Source organism: Lepeophtheirus salmonis, chromosome 3, assembly GCF_016086655.4.
Source record: "Lepeophtheirus salmonis chromosome 3, UVic_Lsal_1.4, whole genome shotgun sequence".
Classification (NCBI taxonomy): Eukaryota; Metazoa; Arthropoda; class Copepoda; order Siphonostomatoida; family Caligidae; genus Lepeophtheirus; species Lepeophtheirus salmonis.
Genome location: NC_052133.2, coordinates 16,047,121 through 16,073,628, shown reverse-complemented (window position 1 = coordinate 16,073,628; position 26,508 = coordinate 16,047,121). Strand labels below are relative to the sequence as shown.

Below are 26,508 nucleotides of genomic sequence, written 5' to 3'. Positions count from 1 at the left end.
AGGCCTCTGATTAGTTTTTAATTGCTTTGCTGATTTTTTCAAAAGGCTCTAAATTCCTCCGGTGAGTTCATCTCTGATATACCCAAAGTGGTCCTAGTTTGTCTATAGTGTTAACATCTCCAGACAAGTTGGTTCTGTTTTTATTATTACTGTTTATTCTTAAAGGCATTATTGCAAGGGTTTGGGGTGGAGGGGGTTGCTTGCCATGTGAGAGTATAAAATTAGTCCCGAATCACTTGTTCATATTTTCAGCTTCAACCCGATCTGAATCCACTGCTCCGACGAGTTAAAAACTGAATTTCTTAGTATGAAAATAATAAGTGCAAATCAACGGTATACCCTATACATATATTCGCGCAGTTGCAATATTTTTATTTTGTAACACTTGTCTACAGTTTTCTTTTTGCACATAGTTCAATTTTATATATTGCATTGACTATGGATGTTACATTTTTTAATTATTCATTTTATTTACATTTTCTCAGAATATAATAAGTGTCTAATATAATCAGCTTTGTGTATCAGTATAATATTGAAAATATGTAGATATTATCGACTAATATTTTGTATAGGGTGCCAAATTGATTCGGATTGGTTCTGTTCGAATGCCTGGTTGATTAGAAACCCATATAATTGAAATTTAAATAGAAAGAACAAGAGTAGGGAGAAGTGTCAAACTTCAACCACTCGCTTTTTTTATTTCAACTGGCTTTGTCTGAGGCCCACAAATGAGTAATTAAATCTAACTAACTCGAAGATGAAGCTATAAAATAGAATAAGATTATGTAATACTCAAAGACTCGCAACTGTGAATTATAGTTTAAGACTAATGATTTGAATTTAATATTAAAATAATAAATCATCCACAGTTTACTAGGCCCATTCATCAACCTGTGTATGCTAATGGGCCTTAAAATCATATGTCTCTCTCTCAGTTTATTAAATAATTATTGGTGGCAACTTCCCAAATATATGACGGTTTAATTTCATATTGTTTTGAAGCTTCGTTAAATTAATTACCTTGGATTGGAGTTCACGATGAAAATTTAAATGTAAGTGTCAATTATACATAATAATACCTACACCAAAAGAAGACCAAATCTTAGAAATGTCGAAAAAAATACTTGGAAGAGGCGTGCACAAAAGTATAAAAGTGTTAAATGCATGTCATTTATATTTAATGTAGATAAATTCTTAATGTTTCACTTAGTTTAAAATTTTTTTCAATCCATTGCTTCATTTAATTGTACCATTTGCTGGAAAATAAATCATCTCAAGATAGCCTTCAAAATTACAAATGGGTAGTAATTGATCAAATATACGTTATAATGGACTTGAAAACATTTATTTATATAGTATTTTTCTTATGTTTCTATATAATCTGTTCCTGAGACGTACATAAATTTTAAGCCGACGTTAGCACCTTTAATTTTTATTACTACACAATATGAAAATACTTTGTCTTAATTTTTAACCTCTCTTTTTCCCCCCAATAATTTTCATTTATGTCTGGAGAGCGTGGGTATACTCGAACTTCCTGCACCAAAATCTGTGATTTTTCAAAATATGATATTTCAATAAAACAACACAACTCTTTTAAACATCAAGATAAATGAATTACATTTTCAGGAATTACAGAGTACAGTATGTTGTAAAAGTTGATATTTTCAAATACCTAAATTTGAAAGGTATAATATGAAATTCGAGTAAATGAATATCTTTGCACGCTCTCCAGACAATTAATGATAGATATTTAAAAAAAAAGGAGATTTTATATATTAAGACAAGTACTTTCATATTTATAAAGATTGAAGGTGCTAATTTCGGGTTAAAATTTATATATTTTGGATCAACAAATTGGATAAACACTTTACAGAAATACTAGATAGATAAATGCAGTAACGTCCAGTAGACCTATTGTTTGATCCATTATTACATGTTGGTGGTTTTGAAGGCTATTTTGAGATGTCCTATTTTCCAGTGATTGTTGTAATTAAACGAAGCAACGGATTGAAGAAAAAATACATAATTAAAGGCTAAATAAACTATATTTTAGCCACCATTAAAGATGATAATTAAAATTAAACCCATAATCAAGAAAAAAAGATGTAGTATACTTAGAAAAAAATAATCAAAAAGCTACTTCGTACAGACAATAAGAAAATGAACGCCGTTCATATTTTTTTTCTGTTCGTCGTTCATTTGTTCAAAAATATGAATGGGAAGAGTGAACGCCGTTCGTTTTTCCGTTCAATTTCCAAGCCTACCTTTGACTAAGATTCATCCAGTATAATTTAATACTGGTAAACATTTTGGATAAGTTTATGTATTTTTCTTTAGAATAGATCATAAACATAAAATATTAATTAAAACCATAGTTACAACTATGCTCTAAAAAATCATAAAGGTTATCATTAAATAAAAATACATAACCCTAATCATCTACGAAGGGTAGTTATTTTCTATATTTTTGGATGGAAGTTACATGAATCCTGAATATAATTCATGTACATGGTTTTTGTTTTCTTTTTATTTCAACCATCATGTCTCCTCTTTTCTTTTTAGACTCTTTACCCGTGCCCAATTGGCAATTGATTTTGGACATGGAGATAAAATACAAAAACGAGTGCGTATTAGGTTGAGCAAAAACAAGGGAATTTATTTATAACCAAAAGTTAATGGAGCAAAACAATGTAAAATATAGTTATTTATAAATCAATAACTAGAAATCTTGTATGGATTCATACTATACTTCTATAGAAACTGACGAATTCCATCAGTTAAAAATATAATCGAATGTAAAATGCAGTGAAGAACATAAGTTTAATGTGTTATTCATATACCTATATATAAATATAACTATTATTATTTTTTTTTGTCAACTCTACTCTCTTTTTGATGGTGTCAACTTTATCTTCGCATCATCACTCTATGTGAGATCACATCGTAATAAATCTTTTTATAATTATTTAAGATAGATATTCTTAACTTCTTATACAGAGTGGGGACCCAAAACTAGCAGGATTTCATTACGATATTATCCCCATTACTTTTAATTATGAGGTTTCATTCACAACCAAACGACAGCTGAAACCAAACTCCTCCCATGTCTTTAAGTGTACATCAGAGTCTTATTTAGGAGGTTTTAGATCTTTAAAGAATGTTGGAATGGCTTGAGAGTTGGATTTCTTTATGAATTGATTTTCTTTAAAATGATAAGAGTACAATTGAGAATTATCTGATGGTTTCCAAAGATTTATTTTTATTTTTAGGACCCATTGCTTTCCAAGGAATTCGTCCCTTGGAAATGAAAAAAAGTGCCATCCCCTCAGCTCCAGAGCGATTCCTGAATCCAGCGCACTACAAGGGAGCATACGAGGAGGGTATTTTAACAAAATATATTTCATTTTTAGAGTTCTTCACCTAGCATATATTCTTAAATTTGGAATATTTTGGGCCGTGTCTCAAACACATGAGAAAGTCAGCTATCATCAAAGTGGAAAGTCTGGTGACGTAACTCTACTGTTAGGGCTCAGGTGTAAATATGTCGGAGCAACGCGTTTGCAACCTCCTCGGCTCTGGTGGCAGTGCTGATAAGCCTGAAAGATAGTTGGTATCTCCATCTGTAATATCACGAAGTCCATTACAGTCCCATACGGCCAAGATGAACCAAAATTTCTGCAGCAACAATATGACTGACATCAGACCAGCCTCCATATGTTCCTCCTCTACCCCTGACCTTAACCCTATGGACTTTTTCTGTTTTTGGTGAAGACACCCCTAATACAGATTTTGATTTGCTCCGAACTGCCATCATGACAGCATGATAGGCCATCGACACAGCCTACATCGTCAATAGCTATCATTCTCCTCACCAGAGTGTCGAATCTGTTTTTATTTCTAAAGGAAGACATATTTAATCAAAAATATAGATAAATATAATATTTAAACATATGGCAAATTGGTTTTGAGTGGTCTTTTTTCAATTCCATTAAATCCCGCTCTTCGTAATTTAGAGTTGCTACAGCAAGTTTTGGATCCCTACTCCATATATTTGAGTCCCTACTCCATATATTTGAGTAAATCATTAGGGTAGACGGTGTTGATCAATGCGTTATCCCACAACAAATATACATGATTTTTTTAAATGCATTTTTATCAGCTGTTGACATCTCAATTCTTGCCTTTTATTAATGATCGTTGATATGTATATATTGTTCTCGAAGAATATCTTGTGAAACAACGATGTTGGTATCCCAACTATTAAATAAAGAATAGTTTAGCCATTACAACAAATGACTTAATTAGCTATATTCTTAAAAGATTACGTTATATCCAATAGAAAAATTGAAATGACTGCGGAGACCAAGGGGAGTCGCAAGTCTTAGCTTTCGAGACAAAGTCAATCTTGTGTCTTTATTTGGGTGATCAGGTCCGTTTGCAAGTTTTCAAAATATGAAATCAAGTCCAAGCTGGTTCGTAAATCTCGAGTACACGTCACTTCTAATTATCAACTGATTTTGGACCTTTTTTCTTTCTTGTTACGAGAGGAAAGATTAAAAGATCACATTGTGTGATATATAGAATCCATTGTCATTTATTCACCGAAATACATTCCTATTTTAAACACCATCATACTATGAGGATATCCCTACATAATACATACTATGAACTCAAGGAACCATTGGTTATGAATCCAAAAAGTCATGACATTACATACTTTATCTATGTAACATAACTTTGTACTCGTTTATCTAATAACTCGTTTTGCATTGTGATTATTTAGTACTATGTATGCAAAGACTATAAAACATTCCTGAGTTCAGTGACCATGACTGATTGACTTTAATTTTGCATTAAAAACGTCATTCAAACATATACATCATACCTACATAACTTTTATTAATGCTTGATAAAATATCTATATTTTGTGTTCGTCAATGATACCAGATCTACATAATATGTGCCTACCAAGGTACATATGATAACATCCCAATCCATTTTAATCTTCAACCGTTTAAAAGACAAGGAAAATATAAATGTAACAGCTATTATTATCAAATAAATGTTGCTTAACATTTAACCCGGAAGGACTTTATGAAATGACAGACTCATACTATTCCAAGATTTTTTATACATAATAATATATAATTTATATAAAAAAATATGATCAGTATGATGCCATTTTGAGTAGAACTAATTTGAACATTTTTGTTATTTTTTACAATTGATTAAGTAGTCTTGGAAAGGGAATAGATAAACGCTGTTCACAAAATAGAAGTTATCGTTTTAATCTTTATTATACAGGCCTGTGCAGCAAAACGTGGACTCGAGATGTTGCTTTGGAAATACTTCAATATTTTTGCTTTCAATAATAACAAAATTTGTAAACAAAGGCCTTTGCAAACTTGGTCACTTTCAACATCACGTCGCCAACAGGCCGAATTTACTTTTTAAATATTAAATAGTTAAACAAATTTCACACTTTAAACTTAAATAATATTTTTAGGAAATAAGTTTAAATAATTAATTATAATTAAATGTGGCCAATAATCAAGACATGTGTTGGACTATCTCATGCATACTTCCACATTTTTTTGTTACGGTTAAACGGGACCTTTCTTTGTTTTTATTTTAGAATGTTCAAATAAAGTAGGAATTGCATTATGTACCAAACGCCACTGTCCTTCTGAAGACTTTCACAGAAACATTCATTCTTCAAAATGAGCCTAAAGCAAATAATTTAAGTATCCATAAAAAAATATGGAGCCCGGTGACATCCTTTTAAAACAACCCATTAATTTAATTATTACATCCCTCACATATTAATAAAATAGTCTTTGATGGCATTGATCCACAACTTTCTTCGATTGATGTCTTTTGGGAAATTAAAATATTTTCATGGGCAATAAGTCTGGAGACTCTTTACTCGAAGTTGATCTTTTATTACAATACACTGGCATTACACGTTACCATTATGAAAAATATATTACCAATAATATCTATTGGCTAATTATATTAAATAATTAATTAAGCCACAATTTAGTACATAAATTGCCTTCAAGACCTTTAAAATATACCTTATGGTAGCTGACAATTTTAAGCCAATCATCAAAGAGAAGAAAAAAAACATGCTCTTCTTCTACTTAGTATCCACTCTTTTCCTTGTGTCCTTTACTTTAGTTATCTTTGATGTGTAATACTAATATGTACCATTGCCCAAATAAACCCTGATTAAAAACAATAAAATTATTTCAAATCCATAAATGACTAATACAAATATAGTTAATTTTATGAAACCTACGGACTCGCATTTATTAATTTTTAGTAACAACGGACACCTGGCACCATGACAAATATCATTATTGTTTAAAAATTTAGATATATGTTTATAATATATATAAGTAGACCGTCTGGATGGGATACCATAGCTACCATGGTCCATGGAGCTCGACAACAACAATGTCTATTACAAAGGCAATGCGGAAGAACTTCTTTAGATTGTTAGTTTTTCCCAAGTTCCACCTCCCCCCCCCCCTATTTTCAAGGATAAGAGAAGATGATGAACATGATTGTGCGTTCGGAGTTCGCCACTAGTCACTACTACAACTAGGATGGTACTCTAAAATAAACGAGTACTCGTCGTCTTCTTCTTCTTTTGCTATTAGAATGATAAAGTGAGTGTATGACGAGTGACTGAGACTATTCATTTAGAATTAAATCTCAAATCCTTTTTATTACAGCAACAATTTTAACAATATTATTTTCTATTTATTAGTATCTGACTGAAGTTGACTCCATGTGCGTATAAAAAAATATACTAAAAAATTCTGTGATATTATAAATATTAATATAAACCTTACTCCTGTTAATATGAATTAAGTGCTCCTGTTTTTGGAAGACATTTGTAGAATACGTCCATTTTAAATTCGTTTTGTGAGAACTCTATACAAACACTCTTAACTCCTTCCCCAAAAAGTCTAAGGTCAAGGAAACCATGGCATATCTGACTGTTTTATCATGTGTACTCTGTATTTTGACGGGTTGGGTCCAAGCAACGGGCCATCGAACAATCTATGAGGATCATCTCTTCTATGACATGAATATTTTTCAAGTAAGTCCCTTTTTAAAAAAATATGTAGTATCCTTTTTGTTTCCCCTCCTAAAATGTTTCGGTTATATAAACCATAAGTATACCAAACTTACCACACCCAGAACTACTAGTTGTACAATGTACAACATAGGTACCTTTGTTGCTAAAAGTCCGGGTTACTGCGTCTCTAATTTACGATTATATATGTAGCTACAAGCTACTACATAGAATAAATATAAAAATAATTTGCATCTATAATCAGAAAGAGGTGATATTTGATTATACACATATGCTAATATTCATCTCTCTAATATATAAATGTTAATTGTATATTGTTATCTTGTGATATAGGTAATAATAGCCTTTGTGAGTAATCAAGAGTAATCATTCCAATAAATATTAATTAAAAATACAATATATTAATACTTTAAATTTAAGGGGAGTGTTTTTTCAACTCCTTCCTGGTTTCATTTCGTTAATAAATATACTTATTTTTCATGATCCTTCAAACCATACTGATTCCACAGACATTATTCAGAGTGGCTTAAGACTTTTACATGTATTAAAAGAAAACCTTGGGGCTCCATGACGTTGCATTTACATATTTAACTGGATAAATAATATACAACTATTCAAAGACATACCATAAAGCCATCTTGGGGGCGGGATTCTACATAATCGTTCACAAAACTTATAAGTTTGACACAATTGGCGAGAGAATCACCTATTTATAATTAATTTCACACTCTTACGTCACACATTGTTTATAACACATTTGCACTTTACCATCAATCGACAAAGCTGAAAATTGCTGATTTAAAAACACAATATTTCAAATCCTAGGCCCATAAAGGCTTCAAAACAAGTAAAAAGTGTCATTAAATGTTATTTATGTATTAAGTTAATAATATTTCATATATTGTCAAAACTTATTTATTATAAAATTTGAGAGCCCGATTGAATGATATCCCGTAATTTGATGTAAAGTATCACGCAGACCAAAATTCAAAATTTTAGAGCTCTGAGTGTATATTCAGTGGTACCACTGAAAATCTGGAGCTCAAATATTAGAGTATCCGCCCCAAAAATTGAGAACAAAGTGTATAAGTGTATATATATATATATATATGGGAGATCCTTAACAATATATTACCACTTACTAATATTTCCATACCCCATTGATATAATGCAAAATAAGGATACGTCCTGATTTTTTTTTACTCTATGCGATCAAAGTTCAGCTATTGATGATAATATGGATTTTTTGAATCCAGGAAATCCTTTTTGTTGTCTCTTGCACGTGCTGTGATCGTACTTCACTAATATAAAATTGTACTCTGTTTTTCTTTGTCAGCTGATGATGATTTCCGATTAATATTGTTATGGACGTTGTTTGGTTCTTGATAATCATTATTAAATACATAATACTTCCATAGTTAGGAAGAATGGGCTAACTTATACCAACTGATTTTGTGACTTCCCTCCCCCCGTTTTTTTACAAAAGAAGGGTTGCAATTTACAATAAAGTTAACGCGTGATTGTCGTTTCAATTCAAGATTTATTGAACTAAAAATCAAGTCTATTTATTTAATACTTATATAGAAAAAGGATAACATTTTTACGAAATCAAATAAGCCATACATATAAGTCATCTGATTTGTGATTTTTTTTTTACAATGATGATGATGAAGGCGTGAGGGGACAATGTCTTGTACTCTGAGAAAATACCTTGAAAAAACTTCCTGACTCGATGCAAAAGTGATCAAGGTTTTAATGATACAACATACATATATTTTGGATATATACAAATACTATGACAAAGATGATAAAGATATAATTTCATCATGATTCCATTGCATTTATACAAAAGCAGAGAAAAAACAAAAACACCATGCTAAATAATATAATGTAGGATTATTAAGTGTAGGAAACCCTGAACGCTTTATCAAAAGACTACAACGACTATGGCGTCAAACTAGTGTTGAGTCGAGTTGAACCGAGTCGAAAAATTAAAAAAAGGAGATAAAATTTCAATGTTATTGTAACAAGGTTATTCAGGATGGGTTTTCAGTTCGCACTAATGTTGAATCGTCCTAGGACTTATTGCCTAATCAGTCTTTTTTCCTCTTTCAGTTTTTTTATTTGATTTGATTTAATCTTTTTTACTATTCATCCTTCAGGCCTAGGGTATTAGATACCTTTATAGCTATTCTTCATTCATAGATAGGATTGAATAATATAAAAACAAAGAAAATAAGACATGATAGCTGTAACGTATAATAATAAGCTCTAGCCACACATCTCCAAATTTAAACTTAAGGTATCTTATCTCTTGAAATAAGTAATGTTGAGAAGATGAAAGGATATGGTCATTACTTTCGTCATTTCAGCTGTTGTAGTTACCATAAAAGACCGATAAGGATCTGTCATAGGAGTGACAAATTTTATAAAGTCACGACTGATAGGACTGTATTCTTTTTAGATTTTTTAGACCGATCCAACACTAGTTCTCAATGAAAATTTACTATCAAAGTGGATGGTGTCATTGAGTATCGTCAAGTACAGGAATATAACGATGTAGAATAATTGGAAAACATTAATATAGTGTTAATAGATAGGAAATCAATGAAAAAAAATTAAGTGATAACATTTTTGTGTATTATATTTACCCTAACATATGCGCCCAATGACGTCACCAGAAAGTGAAAGAGATACATTTACTTAATAAATCTGCTTTGTTTCCTCTAACTTAATTTTCCAATATTATTAACTGTGTTCTAATAATATTGTAAAATTAACCATCTGCAGATGACACGGTTTTACTTTGCTAACACAAAAATATACAGTGTATTTGTTTTCAGCTTTCGATATTTCTGCTCCTTTGCTCATGTAATCAATGCTCTGAACTTTGATTGTTTGAAATATAATAAGCTCCTTGTAAGCTGCAAACAATTCCCTGCAACTATTGGATAATTTTCCGTAGTTGGGAATAATTGGCAAACTACCAACTGATTTTAGGTCTATATCTGCATATTTTCGGGGGAAGGTTGCGTGCCACAATAAAGGTAACGACTTGATAGTTCTCTGTCCATTTACTACTTCGAACATGTTTTTTTAAGTTTCTGAGCACTGATAAACTATTATTTTTTAGTAACTGTGAGATAATGCAATTTGTTCAAAAACCTTTATATACATCTACGCCACAAAACTCAAAACATTTGATGATGTTTGTTGATGCAAATCAATCCAATTCAATAGAATATTAAGTGGACTCGGGTTTTTTCATATTGTTAAATTGACTCAGGATTTGAGTCGGGTCAGAAAATCATCGAGTTGAGTCTATAATTGTTCGAGTTGACACAATACTAAATCACTCCTTTATGTAATTAAATATAATACTTCAAACATTTGCTTGACTTAACTCAGGTTGTATGTAACAAATGTTCAGTCACGTGATGAATTTTCTTAATATGCCTGATTGAGTAATTTCTTAAATTGTACATAAATGTTTAAAAAATATATTGTAATGTGAACAACTTCATCAAATAATACATATATATTGAAGATTTGTAAGTAAATAAAAATATATGTAGGATTAGAAATCGTTTGCTACATAGTTTGAAGGTCAGGATTTGCATTACTTTACGCATAAAATGTAAGTTTTTTTCACATATACAAACACCTTTACTAAATGGTTGAAATATGTATACCTGTAGGCGTCATTTGTACATATTTATACATGGCTAAGCAACATATAGAACATATTGAGTTAAAATTCACATGTTCACCTTTTGAGTCATCATTTGCTCCCTCCATATGAGGAGGCATTTCCTTAAGAATTTTTTTTTAATATAATGCACCTTAAACAAATAAATTCTCCTGTTTCTCTACTTATTCTTGTATTTTAATGAGGTAATAGACACGATATATGATCAGAATACCGATAGTACGAGATGAGGAGGAGTTCTTTGTTTACACTCTACAGTATGTTTGAAAATCAACCTATTTATAGTACACTATACAAAGTACATCATATTTATACGTCGTTACCATTATTGTGTATCACAAAGTTGGTAGGATCCGGGTCGGTTCGGATCTTTAGACTTAAGAACCCCATGTTTCAGATCCACATCCGAAACCAAAATTAACCAGATACTTGATAAGAATTTTATTAGCATTTTACCCAAAGTTTGGCCTTAAATAAAATATAATCAGAATGAAGGCTTCATTTTTACTGATACCTGATGCCGAAACAATAAATAACTCAATGTTATTAAAGCAAAATTATTATAATTCTTGTTATATTGACATTAAACACGTCATTACCCATATTGTATCTTGCAACCTCTCCTGAAACGAGGCCAATCTGGTAGTGAGCCCATTCTTCCAACTATGGAATGAATATTTAAAAAATAGTTGATAACTGTTCCCAGCTTAGTATGAACTAATTTGTATCCGACCAATCAATGTTAAGAATACTTATAGTAGGAAAAGAAGAATAAGCTCCGACAACCGTATATGTGCATGAGGTAACGCTGGGTGAAATAATTACGCAATTTAAAAAAAATTAAGATGAAGTATTAAGCAATACCCAAAGTATTTTTTAGATCTGGAAAATCCCTTGGATCTGTTTTATGATCGTAAAAGTTCGGGCATACGGAACAAGCTTGGTTATCTAATCTTTTCGGATAATACAAATTTATTTATACCATACTCGGGTTTCTTCGGATCCATTTCAAGATCCGTTTTTTCTTTACTCTCAACCTTGACTTTTAAACTAAAAGGGGAAATTAGACAAGAAACCATGATATCCCTTAATGTTAAGGGTTCGGTCTGGAAATCCTGGACAAGTGTCTGAGACCGTTGTACTATAGATTCATTCAGTCTAAATTTGATTTAAATTGGTCTCGTAATCAAATTTAATCTAACAATAAATCACCCTTGATCCTGTCTTATGTCATTCTATTGTTAGAAAAGAAATCGGAGGGGGAAAAAACCATTTTTGTATGCACGTAAATTTTGGTCTTGAGATAAATATCCTTTCAGCTTGGTCTTAAAAAACAAAGTCTTAAAAATATTTAAGACAGCCCCTAATGAAAAATTATGTATCGAACTTAATCTCAAAACTCGTAGCAATGTTAAGTTTTGACATGCTAAGAAGATACCTTCGCGCAAGCGAAAATGTATTTATGCCCTTTTGAATTCATAAATACAGGTGTTTTAAATGAGTTATCACTAGATGAAAACAGTTGGAGAAAAAATACTTATTATTTTTGTTTATTTCAAAAAGGGTGTCTTCTTGATTATTTAATAAATTATTCTTCAGAATTGTTCACCGGTTAACAAAAGCTACTTAGAATTAATCTATTCAATGTTTAAGCCATTGTAATTAGGAGCGAAAAAAAAGGAAAATCGACAGCTGTCTTTTTTATACATATCTATAAAAAGGGAACATTTAAACGAGAAGAATTAAGAGGAGGCTGAGAAGTTCATGAGATGTGTCAAACATGTGTAAATAGTTACTCTTATATCATGTCTCTTACAGTAAAGCTCATCCTAAAATACATGCTTAGAGATCAATATAAATCCATTTCCTGCTCCCCCCCATATTTCTTACAAAACAAGTCTGTGTATATATTTTGTATTTTGAATCCCCATCCATGAACGCTGCTATTCCAAAATGGAGTATTCTATTTAAATGTATGCTGACGTCACATTTTCATGTCTATATCTAATTTTTTATATGTATATTCATAATGATTATTTCTTTAAAAATATAGGGACATGTGGAACAGGGGCATTGTCACTATCATTGTAAGGCATTGTTTCCTCCTTAAACGGCAACTTGCATCAAAATACATAGACCACAATTGATCATACATACTTGTTCCTGGATATAATTGTAATAAAATAATTATCGATTGTCTAACCAAAAAGCGGAAGATGTGTGGAAATAATTTATTTAAAAAAATTAAAAATGATGAGTGAATGATTAGAAGCAACTAGGAAGGTGTATGGGCTATTTTAAAATTGACTGAAATCCCTTCGGTACGTCAACCTTTCATAGTTCAAGTCTTTTATTAAAAAATACAAAAAAAAAAAAAAAAAAAATAACATTTATGACTTCTGTCCTTAAACACTTTAATAAAATTATTTAGAACAAGGTGTTCATGATTAATTTTGATGAGTCCGAATCAAGTCTCAAATCTTTGGATTCAAAATCCAAGTTGAGTTGCAAGTCTTTTCACTTTCAATCTAAAATGGCCGTTTAATGTACGAGTCAAGTACCAGTCGTGAGTACGAGTAATTCAAAGCTCTGATTCAGTCATCATGGATATCTAAATTGAGTCATATTCAAAGATCAATTAGCCTTTAATAATAATAGTTTGAAGAAAAAAAAAGTGTTTGTACATTTGTCTTAAGCTTCTAGTCGGATTCAAATTTGAATGCTTAACTTTGTGTTTGAGAAAGTACACATTATTTCTAAGAACACAGTATATACGAGTAACACGGTGTAACCTTACTAAGACAAAAAATTTACCCTGTATTTCGTTGACAGTTGGCGATGTTTCTGCTTCTTCTAGCCTAATCAGTGTTCTGAACACTGATTAGTTGAACAAGAATTAGAACTATCTACTGATATTAGTCCCTTTTTCAGTTTCTTTTTGGAGGAAAGGTTTGGAGATACAATAAAGGTATCGTAATGATAACAATGACGTGATGATAATTTCCAAAAATTCATCAATTTCCATTAAAAAAAAGATTGTAAAATCTTTGAAAGGAGAGAAAATAATAATTATCATTAAATTATAATATAATTATAATTATTATCATATTAATTATGATTTTTTTTAAATTTTTAAATTTTCAGTAGTTTAATTCATGAACAAGTCCGACTACAGTAAAAGGGAGTTTCCACATGTACAAAGATGTCGTCTGGGAGTGGCTGGAGGGTCTGTAGCTGTGTCTGTAGGTTTTTTTCCCAGAAAATTTAACATGTTTTGTTAATAGCTTACATTTTTTTTTTTTAAATTACAAAAAGAATATTTGAATAGCAATGGAATTTTTAATTTTTCTTAAAAAACATCATTTTTTGTGAATATTTAGGATTTTTGAAATTTTTTCCCCAAAAATTTAATTTTTTTGTTAATAGCTTTTGATTTTTGGATTTTTTTAAAGAAAAAATCCAAAAAACAAGTCCCCCTACCCCTAAATATAATCCTGTGGACGCCTCAGTGTAAGGAACGGTTTTATGAATAGATACCGTATCTGTAAGAATTATTCATATAATAATCTTCAACTCTCCAACAATAATTCTTTTGAAAATAGAGATATTGTTATTTAAATGGTTGTCGAGGCATATAAAATATGTATTAATTTGAAGAAAACGAAATATACTCCTTTCTTTAGCATCCATTTTTGCTCATTCTATAAAGTCTTGATATTTTTTTTTAATACTGTACACATCAAACTATTGGGGGACTTGTACTCGAGTATATATTTTATATTTTAAAAACTTTTGACTTGACTTGATCACACGATTAAAAACTCAAAATTAGACTTGTACTCGAAAGTCAATTCAATTATTTCACTGGATATAACTTGAAGTACTTTTTTCCAGTATTTTTTACTTTCTGATGACTTTAACGGGACTATGGAACATTAATTGACCTGGATTCTTGAGCAAAGTCTTAAGATTCGACTCGGACCAGTAATATAAGGACTTTCGCTACTATTTTGTCTCAAAAAGATCTTAAGTTAATTTTTCTATCCACTTTTTTATTTTGTTAGAAAATTAAATTGCCAATCAGGTGATAGGGCAAATAGGCTTTCCTTTTCCCATTGTATCTCTGCTCTTTTGCCTGAAAGAAATTGACCTCTTCCTTTAAGACTCCACCAAAAAAGGATACGGGTAATAGGGAAAATTCCACTAGGTAATAGCGCACAGTTCTACTTTCCCCGTAGCTCCACTAAAAATTGACATTATACATTTCTTTATAATAGTGTAAGAGAGTCATGAACAGTTGACACTTTCCACGTTTTGTCCAATTATTCAGATATGATTCGGATTAGACAAAGAAAATTTTTACACCATAAATTTACATTCATTTACTAAAAGTATACTTAATTAAATAATACTAATGTGTATCACTTTTTATGTCATTTGCACTAAAGTATCTGATGTACCCATCCCCCCCCTACGCTCAAATCATGTTGCAATTTTAAACTCAAGTCGTCACCCGGTATCCTTGCACTATAGAGGAAAAAAAATTATATGTACCTATGTAGCTAAGATCAAATATAAAAATAAATAAATATAGGGGTTATGCATTTTTTTAAATTACTTTCATTTTTATGGGACACCATAGTGTACACGTATTATACTAGATATGGAAACACACCTTCAAGTGCGTTTTGAGTCTAAGTCCCTCTAAATGTTTTTATTTTTTTTTGCATTTAGATATTCATAGTATTGCTGGAAATAATGGTTCCTCGAAAAAAGGGGCTTCAACTTAAAGAATAGGGATAAACTCATCATCTCAGATCTGCAATTCCTTACTCATTCGTCTTTATAAACTATAAACAGTAGTAGACGATTCCTTCTTTATTGCTATTTATTAATTATTTTTCAATTTGATCTGATCGAGATACAACTGTAATTTCTAACCGATAATATAAAAACATAAAAAGGCACAAAATGAGGTAAAAGACAAAATTACCGGTCACACCTTTTCAGTTACCACGAGTCGTTACATTTATTGTATCATGCAACCTTTATTCCGAAAAGAAGCAGAAAAAAAGACACAAAATCAGTTAGAACATCCTTCCCAACTATGGAACTATTACTCAATCATTGTTAAGAAGTACTCAAAGCTTAAATGGAGCTAAATTTAATTCAACTAATTAGTGTTCAGATCACTGATTGGGAGAAAAGGAGCAGAAAAATCGAGCGTTGACAACTAAGTACACCGGATATTTTTGTGTTAGCAGGGTAACACTGTGATCTGTATATAAGGTGTGTCGATCAGAGATTTTTTTTCTTTTATTTACTGTCTATTTTGATGACGTCACATAGGAGCAAATTTAGGAGGAAATTGGATAAAACAAATTGTATTAATACATAATATAGTATTTTATTTTTTCATCAAAATATACTATTAGTGTAAATTTTTACCCTCCGACGATTACGGTACTAAAATATATCCCTAGAAGAAGACATAATTCTTGGAATAATATGATTTAACACTTATCAGTAGTTAGCAATACTGAACTTGTCAGCTAACATCAACCAGACTGCGTTGCAAGTTTCTTATCGACACACTTATTTATATTTTACCTTGTGTATACGTTTTTATACATATATGAATTTTATACTTCGTATATTTTGATTCCTTATTGTGTAAACGTTTCTAGTTTTATTTTTCTCTAATATTCACTAATTACACTGTGGATATAAGTATTATAAGGTCAAGAACACGAAAATAAATTAATTATAATTATTTAATTATATTCTCTTCAATATTGTATAGTATTCAGGCCAACTATATCTGAATATATATTTGAAAAACTCCTTGTTTTTTGCTTATATCTTTTACATGTTAACATGGGATGTACAATACATTTCTAGATATATTACGCCATTACTTTAATTGTATCTCGCAACCTTTCTTCAGAAAAGAAATAGAAAAAAGTCCCAATATTATTCATTAGTTAGCTAAAGACCATGGAGTTACTATTCAATGATTATTAGGAATTGTTCACAGCTTAACAATAAGAACACATTGAAAGTCAACTAAGCAACGTACAGAACATTGATTAGAGGAAAAAACAGAAACATGGACAGCTGACTACAAAGCGTAATTTAAATTTTTGAGGTATCGCCTTTTATATATAGTTTGTCCTTGGATACATTTTAAAGGTCAAAGATAACCACTTAATTGACCTCTGCGTTTGAAATACATATAGACATGGAATGATATGGATATAAAGGAAATGAAAAGACATGTAGCATATGATTTGATAACGCCTGAGTTAATACTATGTACGACTATTATCCACTCTCAACCTCGACTTTATAAAGGGAAATGAACAATTATGGGAAAATATCTGTATTTTTTGTTGCCAACTGTTAAAGATTACTTAAGGAATAGTCATTAATTATTAGTATATGCAATATTGAATGGATAATTTGAAGGAAGACCCTTTATTGCTAGAAAATAAATATATAAATTCAAATCCTATGTAATATCAAGTGTTGGATCGTGCTAAAAAGGCTGCAGTCTTATTTAGTACAGTCCTAATAATATTTGTCAGTACTAAAACCGGTCCTTATCGGTGTTTTATGGAAACTTCAACATCTGAAGTGACGTAGTTACTAAATACGTGAATTCAATTGTTGAAGTTTTTAATAGGAATTACGGTTATAAAGAAGATAATCTTCTACATTTTAAATAACATTCGTACAAGGAAAGTATTATAATTTTATTTAAATATATTTTATTTTGCATTTTTAATCAATTTATACCAAAGATAGGTGAGAATTCTCACACACGAATAATTAAATAATGAACAAAAAGAAGAAAGAGCACTCACATAAACCGTTTTTCTATTTTAATCGTTATACATAGTTTTTCTTTACATATCACTTCTCTTTATATACGTATATGCAATTCATTTAAAAAATTATGGATATATAATATGACAATTATATATTGTCAGTACCTTAGGAAAGGAATAGGAATAGTTATGATAGATTTATTTGCCTAACTACTAGTTTGTATTATGTACAGGGGTTGGAAGCAAAACGGGGACTGAATGACTGATTATAGAAAAATGCCAATAATTTTATTTTTTGAAAAATAATTTTCAAATTTTTTTGTACAAAACTTTGAAACACGACCTTTGTGAATATGACCATCCTCCGTAGCAATCACAGCCTCCCCACGGCAGTGGAAAGCCTTGCAGGAGTCGATGATGAACTTCTCGGACACGTTCGGGGGAGATGTCTGGTTAGTCTCCATCTCCAAAGTGCCCCACACAGCAAAGTCGAATAGGTTCAAATCCGGCGAAGAGGATGGTCATATGTCCTTGGGCAAAAATCAGGTATGTTGTCGGCACAGAACTTCTGGGATTTGACCGATGTGTGAGAGGGAGCACCATCTTGGGTCCTCACATAGTTTTCCTATGGGTAGGTGGCCTTGAGCCTTGGCAGAATGGTGAACCTCAGAACCTTGTAGTAGGCCTCCTGGCCGATTTTCTCACCAACCTTAAAAAAGAAGGGAGGTATCTTCTTGCCGTTGTATACCACGACCCCCAGGACCATTGTTTGGACCGGATGTTTTGTAGGAAACACACCCTTGACCTCCTCTGCCCTGATATTTTATTTTATTTTTCCAAAAAAATTATTTTCCTGTGAATAGCTATACATATATTTTTGATTTTTCTTCCCCATAAAATTAAACTTTTTGTGAATAGAATATCAAAAATCCTGCAGACGCCCCTGGTACAGTAATACATATAATATTGAGTAATCCGGAGGTCTTGTGTCCATTACGTAATTGTAAATAAGTAAAGCTTGAGCAGTTTATGTATTATGAATTATAATAAATCCCCCCTATTAGGAGCCTCTTATAAATGAAAATGACTCTGCACTAAGAGTCTTCTCTTTTAAAACATTTGACACACATCAATACAAAAGTAAGCTAGGAAGATTTTTCTCCATACTTTTTGAATTATTCTCAGGTACTGTATAGTATACATTTTTAAGGTCTTTACGGAATCCCCAATAACAAATTACTCAGCCAACTTATTATCCACAACTATGAAATAAGATATAATGCTTATTACATTTGCACTTTTTTTTATCAGATCCCTCTAAAAAACAAAAAAAAAATATCAGGTATTAAAATACCCCAGCTCAGTACATTCAGTACTACCAGTAGTATCCAGCATTGCACAGATAAATTAAGTGTCGGCTAAAAGACAAATCTTGCCTGATTAATATAGAAGATAACTCCTCAAGGTAACTTTAGTGTTACAATCACAATTAGCTACTCAATACTTATATCAATTAGTAGTCGTCTCTTCTCCAGAACGAAACAAAGATTAATAAGGGTTAGAGAAAAAATAATAATATAATGTTTTTACTTATAATTACTTCAGTCTCTAGTCTCATACAAAATGACTGCGAGTGTTAATTCATTTTTATATAACAGCGGTTAAATTTTATTCAAATTTTAACATTATGATATAGTTAGGAGAACAATAAAAAAGCCCAGAAACAGGTATCTTTGTATATGTGCACACTCCTGCAATATTTCGTTAATACCCCTAGATTGTAACTTCTTAAATCAAAAATATGTACACTATATACATCAGGGAGCTTTATATAGAGTGCACCCTGTATACATGTTCGCTCCTAAATGCACACACGCTTTGTAGCTTTGATGAGGTAACGTCCTGTTAAAGAGTGATTAGATGCTAATTGAGGAAGAAGGAAAAGAAACAATGATGCCTCTGTATATTTACATAGATAATATTCAACAATCAATTTGACATGTGATATTCAATTAGAGATCCGTGAATAGAGTATTTGTACATTCAAAAAAGCAACAATACGGAATTGAATTTGCATATTATTAGACAGATGTTTGGATTATTCGCTTTCATAAAATCCCAAAAAGTCCTTCAAAGAATCATTTTGTCGAATAAACATGATTCTCAAACTATGTCTATTCAAAAGTCAAAAATAACATTGAACGAAAACAATTAACGCGAATTACCAACATAAATTAATACAAAACTATTATTTACATTCATTTGTGAGAGAATGTCATGATACAAATTACATTGAAAGCATTGTATGTGTATATAGAAGGAGGCTTTAAAATCCTCATTATCCTCCATTATCATACTTCCTTATTTGTACACATATGTAGATCATGCCCTCCCAATTTTAATGAGTCTATTTGATAAATATATAAGATTGATACGAAAGAAGCGGACTTTTTTCAAGAGTAACATTGGATTGATAAATGATATTTATATTGATTATAATTGTAAGATTTAATAGATATAAATGTAACACAATTTGAGGGTGCTAATGAATCCGGGACTCATATTTCAACAGATGCGTCTCACTTTCCCATCATCACTCACACTTCTATTCAGCTGAGTATCTTATCTTCTGTTATATATCTTCATGTTTTGTAGGCTATCAAAATACTATCTGTATATATTTATGCTTCAATCACAAACAAAATATAGTATCCGTATTTATTTGAGTATCTTCACTCTTAGCTAGGATATCACAACGAAAAAAATAATAATAAATTGCTAGAACGAATAATAGCAGGATCTAGCCACACATCTCCTATTACAAACTTTAGTTATCTTGTCTTTTTCTAAGTGGTAATGATACAACTTCATTCGCTGAAATGACTTAGTTAATAACTACGTCATTTCAGATGTTATGATGTTAGCATAAAAGACCGGTAACCTGTAGGGACTGTCGTGATGTGCAATAGATCGATAAATTCAAATGAGTGATAATTGGTTGCCGCCTGCAATTAGTTCCATCCACACGCTTCAAAGTAACTGAATATCAAAAGTTTTTTATCCGGTATGGTATTTCGGAATCTGCAAGACTAAAGAAGCTACAGATTTGCATATGACTTGTTGAGTCAACTGCTTTCAGTAATTTATATTGTTGTTGGTTTGCATAGAGGTCCTAATTGACAGTTTTACCTGTATGTCTGAGCCTAAAGGCTAATTATTTGTTGAAGTGCAATCTGGTGTACATCCATTTTATACTTTTTTACTTACATTAATACATTTGAATTTCAAAATAGGGAGGAATGATTAATAAATGTATGCTTACGAGGATTTCGATTATTTTCACATCTTTAATTAAGTGGGATTATATAATTCTGAGAAGGTCAAAAAGTGCCCCTTTTTAAGAGTTCTGTTTGAAATTTAATTACTTTTCAACCTTCAGTTGTTAAACTTTTTAGCAGCAAATATCTAATTTGCAAAAATAACTCATTTGAAGAGTAAATAATTGATTTTTTTATTTCTAAAAGAGTATCTGCTCTTATGTATGTATAATGTCTAGTTAATAAGACATATTGATGTGATTGCAAGTTATTTGAGGTTGATATATTTATATAAATCGATGTATTCACATCAACGTTGATCAGATCAAAACCTACCATAAGAGATTTGTTGGGACATTTTTGAGGCTATTTAATATTTTATTTAATCACTAATTTTGGCCTAAAGCGTGTTTCTGGACGACTCTGAGATTAATAGATAATGTGTCAAAAAAAACAAAAACATAAATTGAAAATACTTTGTGTTTAATGAAATATTTACTTATGTTGCTCTGAACGGGTACAATCAATGCCCAATTGTAGCAGTAGTCGATATATGTGTGGATATGATATAAACATAAACAAATTATTTATAAAATTTTGGAAGAAACCCATTAAATTAAAACATTGATATAAAAAAACACATTATTTGAGACGAAAATGGATTATTAAAACTAATGGGTAGAAGCAAACCTATAAAATAAGATTAATAATGGCTGCAAGATTTATTATAGATAAAATATTTATAAAAATAATAATGTTTACTCTGTATTTTGCTGTCACCTGTCAATTTTTGTTCTTCCTCTCTTTATATCCTTGTATTGCCCATCGAGCTAAAAACGCAGTTCATTCTTATCGCGTCATTTGACTAAGATTCATGATTAATATAGCTTAGTAATGGTCAACGTTTCTGACAGGAATAGGTATTTTTCTTTAGAATAAAGCAAAAACATAGGCTATTAATTAAAACCATACTAGTTCATAGTATTTGAATCATAAGTATGCTTTAAAAAAATTATAAAGGTTATTTTAAAACAAAAATAGAAAGGTATTTTTATTCTATATTTTTTGATCGAGGTTACGTGAATACTGAACATAATTCATATATTTAGTTTTTGTTTTCTTTTCATTTCAACCATTTTGTCCCCCATTTCCTTTTGAGTGTCTGTACACTGACCCAAGGTATATAAGGTGTGTCTATAAGAGATTTCGTTTAAAATTTTACAGTGTATTTGATGACGTCACAGAGGAGCCAATTTAGGATGAAATTCGATAAAAAAATTGTATTAATACATACATGATATGGTATTTTGTTTTTTTATCAGACAATACTATTAGTGTAAATTTTTACCCTCCGATGATTACAGTACTAAAATTATGTAAAATTAAAAGTTGTTTTTAATGAAAAATAGGGCAAAACGTAATTTTTCAAATAAATATACTAAATCAATCATATTTAAACACAATCCTTCACTCATTAAAATCATTTTCTTGTACTATTCATAACCTAAATATATTTGTAATTACTAATTTGTAAATTGCCCATTTTTTTTCAATCTTCTCAAATTCAGACTTGCATGTTTGAGTTTAAATTTTTGATTTAGGTACTTATTTCTGATTATTTTCCTAGTTTTTACAAAAGAAACTCTCAATTCCTAAGGCCAAGTAGGATACAGTTCTACAAGAGGATCAGACAGCCTTTTGAAAAAGTTTGCTCTTTTGTCAATGCCGTCCTCATGATATACATATATTGTATTTATGTACACTATACAGCAATTAAGAATAGGTATATGTGATGTGCAAGCATAAAATTAGGTATAATTAAGGATGAATTTTTAACAAAATATCCCAATAAATATTAAATATAGATACGTCACATTTATGGTTAAGTTTTGGACTAGACCGCTCATTAAATTAGTAAAATATGTGTTAATAATTAGTTATGGACTCCTGTTTATCATATGCTTCGTGCTTTATAAAATCAATCTACTTAATTAAGTAGAATGGTTTTTTTTATTTGTTTTTTCAAAAAGTAAATAAGACAAAAATACGGATATAAATCATTTTTTTGATTTTCTTCTTTTATCGATTCTTCCTCATAAATAACAGTTAGAGTCCGGATCTGGAGTCCTTTTATTGTGAATCAATTTGTATTTGTACAATTGAGTACAAAAAAGTTAAAATCTTGTTCAATTAATCTATTTATTATGTAATTTATGTCACTCCTTCCCTATACAAGTTGAAGCTTGAAAGGGAGAGGAAATGCCTGGAAGTTTTTCATGGGAATCAAATCAGTCAACCTTGCAAATTTCAATGTATTTATTTATATGATAATTGAGAAAATTTTTGAAGGATCTATTTTAAAGGAAGGAGTTAAAAATCAAAGTCTACCTATTTAATATATAAGTAATTGCTTTGATACCCCCATTGTTATGATGGATGATTGATTTTGATACATAATAGGGAAGTTATTCCTAACTCAAATATAATTACCTATGTCGTTATAATTACTTAACAACATAAATAGTATCCCTCTTTGAAGTTTGGGATTATAATTTGTTCAATTACATAATGTGTGTTTAAGAGTCCCTGAGATATTTAAAGGATTTTGGTAATGCATATTAAATATGGTTTGTATTGAAGAGGATATTTGCACATTTTAAGGATTGTCTTTTAAATCATTAAATCACTGTGACCATTCTGTGTTCTTTTTTGACACTCCTCAAATTCAGATGATCATCAATATCCTTTTGACTAATATTTGGTAACACTCCTGCTGTATAAATAAACATCTGTATTGGGTAGTTAACTGTATTACAAGCTAATTAAGCATATATCAGTATATATATATATATTGGTAAAATGTGTAATCTCTTTGTGGAAAAATTATTGATACTTTTAATTCATAACTTTATTTGAACCAATTTCAAACGAACAGAGTAAACTTGTAATCTCTGATAATATAATTGTATTAATATCTATTAATACTTTTTCAGGATAATACTGAAGGAATGTACGATCACTACAAGGTGGACATGGAAAATGCCTACGTTCACGAATTTTTATCTTCACATAGTCAAGCTGCTGAGGCTGTCATGCCGGATTTCGAATTTCCTTTCTATGGTCATTTAATGAAAACTTTTTACATAACAACCCATGGTTTTCTAAGTTTTGCTCCTCGGCTTCACAATCTCATGTACAAAACTCAATACGTTGCACCTCTTCGTGTCAAATTAGATCCAAGTGAATCGGATAATGCTACTGTCAATTATTTTTCAACTGGGTAGGTGAATTACAGAGAGTATTGCTTGGGCTCAAGTCATACCTAATTTTAATTAAACTGAGACTTTAAACCCAACTCCACTGACTCTAAGATAAAAGACTCACGACTCGACTCGGTTTCTAAGTTAAAAGTTTTAGGCATTAATAAGACCCAGATGTTTGAGAATAACAAATATATTTTATTTGATATTATTTAAGAGCAATTTTGTTATTTAAAATGGATGAAAAAGAACTTGTGACTCGGATTGATAGATAAAAGAGTGACAATTTGAAGTTTTAAGATTCAGACTTGAATATGACTCAGAGGTTTGAGAACCATATTTTTTTAAATCTACAATTATAATGATTATTTAAGCACCATTTTGATATTTATGATGAACTTAGGACTTGTGCCCTCGAAAACCTCATTGAGCTGCGATTTCAAACTCGACTCTGCTGATTTAAAGTGAAGAGACTTGCAACTCGCCTTTGACCCCACAAAAATGACTCGTGAATAACCATCTAAATGTATATGGACCAATATTGTATTTCTAATCCCCTATTTAACCCTTCATTTCAGACGCTCTTTGACGATTGAATGGAGAGACGTGACTGTCGCAGAGCCTTATAAACATCCTTTAGGAGGAAAATTCACATTCCAAGTGACGCTCTTCGACAATGGAGACATAGTTTTTGTCTACTCAAAAATACCTGATCTTTTAACTGCTGATGCTCTCTATGATGATGAGCCTGTGGCAGGAATATCCGATGCTTTCCTTGTGGGGAACAACGAGCTCCATGTTTATCATACAGTTAATGTTGATAACACAGACATTCACTCTAAAACGGTTGTCGTATTCACTGCAAAACCCACTTGCATCCAACAAAAGTCCTGTGAGGTAAAGATATTTTCGAAGATAAAAAGTGCCTCCTTTTCTAGAAATGATAATCATATTTTTAAATTCCAGGAATGTAGCAAATTTAAAGAGAATTCACCTTTTAATTGTGTTTGGTGTGATAAAGTATCCCGTTGCTCCGATGGAGCGGATCGTTTAAGAGAGCATTGGGACTTGAACGAATGCGCTGCTAATAACATAAGTAGTGTAGATAAATGCATTATCGATCCTCAGCATATTGAATGGAGAACCTCCGTTCCCAATGAAAATGCTCCAAAGAACGTCTCACTTACTGAGATACCTAAAGCATCTCCTCTTACAACTGGAGCTATCACTATGTCAGTCATCATATCTGTCGTGTGTGTTCTGTTACTCTTGACACTAGGTCTTGGCTTTGTGTATCTCTATGGATTAGGACATCCAGGAGGGATCGCGGCTCGTGTATCATATACATTGCAACAGAAATACAAGAGATTTGATAATGAAAAGGGTGGGTTGAACAAGGAAGAGAAGAGCATGCCTAATGAAATCATTGAGAAAGAGTCCAAGACTATCGAAAATAACAATAACGAAAGGAGTGTTACAATTTCTTTTTAATGGATTCCTGGAATTATTTAATTAGTTATTCATCATTTCCATTCCTTACTCACCTTGCACATAATATGTTCAACAACGTTTCAGATTCATTCAATGATCAAGTGTCTCTTCTTCCAAGGAACACATCAAAATCATACATACATACATGCATTGAAAGCAAAGCGAAATTCACCTGGATGCATGTGTTGGTGTAAGACATTTATCATCAAACTCATATCATCATTTTTATTTGCATTCCCTAAGCCATACATATATAATATGATTCATAGTCAGATCGTTTTCTATGTGTGAAATTACGATTCAAATACTCTATTTACTACAACCTTTTTTATTACAATGGAATTGTTTTCAATTAAAATTCATAATCATAATTGTTACTCAATCTACATTTTATAATAATTTATATATCATACAAATGTTTATGAATATTGCTTTAAAAATTATGATTATATTACGATCATACTCTATTGAAAATTTAAAATATATATATATACAATATACATATATATTTATTTTAGGTTAATGAAAATTATTTATTTAAATATATCTGTGGTACATCAACATACAAACAATCTTGAACAAAAATCAAGAATTAGGAAAATTCCTGATATAATTTTTATATCCATGATACCAATTGGGAGCATTTTGGCAAGTTAAAAAAATGTTAACCCTCACAATTTGAGAATGTTTTGGAGGAGAGCAGCTTAGCTGTCATGACGTTTCATTGTATCATTTACAATCAGCTGTGACAAGGGGGAGGGAGAGAAGAAAAGAATTACTCCGTTGTTGG

The 26,508-nt window shown here is 30.8% G+C and overlaps 1 protein-coding gene across 1 annotated transcript; it reads left to right on the top strand.

The window, feature by feature from the left end:
- Positions 1 to 6,666: 6,666 nt before the first annotated feature.
- LOC121114046 (plexin domain-containing protein 1) lies at positions 6,667 to 26,230 on the top strand. Its single transcript, XM_040707878.2, has 4 exons — positions 6,667 to 7,114; positions 23,961 to 24,247; positions 24,806 to 25,124; positions 25,194 to 26,230. Exons 1-4 carry the CDS (start codon positions 6,998 to 7,000, stop codon positions 25,716 to 25,718), a joined length of 1,248 nt encoding a protein of 415 aa, XP_040563812.1. The 5' UTR covers positions 6,667 to 6,997; the 3' UTR covers positions 25,719 to 26,230.
- Positions 26,231 to 26,508: the final 278 nt, after the last annotated feature.

What these genes read in the sequence shown, in the direction of transcription:
- LOC121114046 (XM_040707878.2), top strand. Translation starts at nt 6,998, where the DNA reads ATGGCATATCTGACTGTTTTATCATGTGTACTCTGTATTTTGACGGGT. An exon ending in ATGACATGAATATTTTTCAA is followed by an intron (nt 7,115 to 23,960) that starts GTAAGTCCCTTT and finishes ATACTTTTTCAG; the next exon opens with GATAATACTGAAGGAATGTA. An exon ending in TCCAACAAAAGTCCTGTGAG is followed by an intron (nt 25,125 to 25,193) that starts GTAAAGATATTT and finishes TTTAAATTCCAG; the next exon opens with GAATGTAGCAAATTTAAAGA.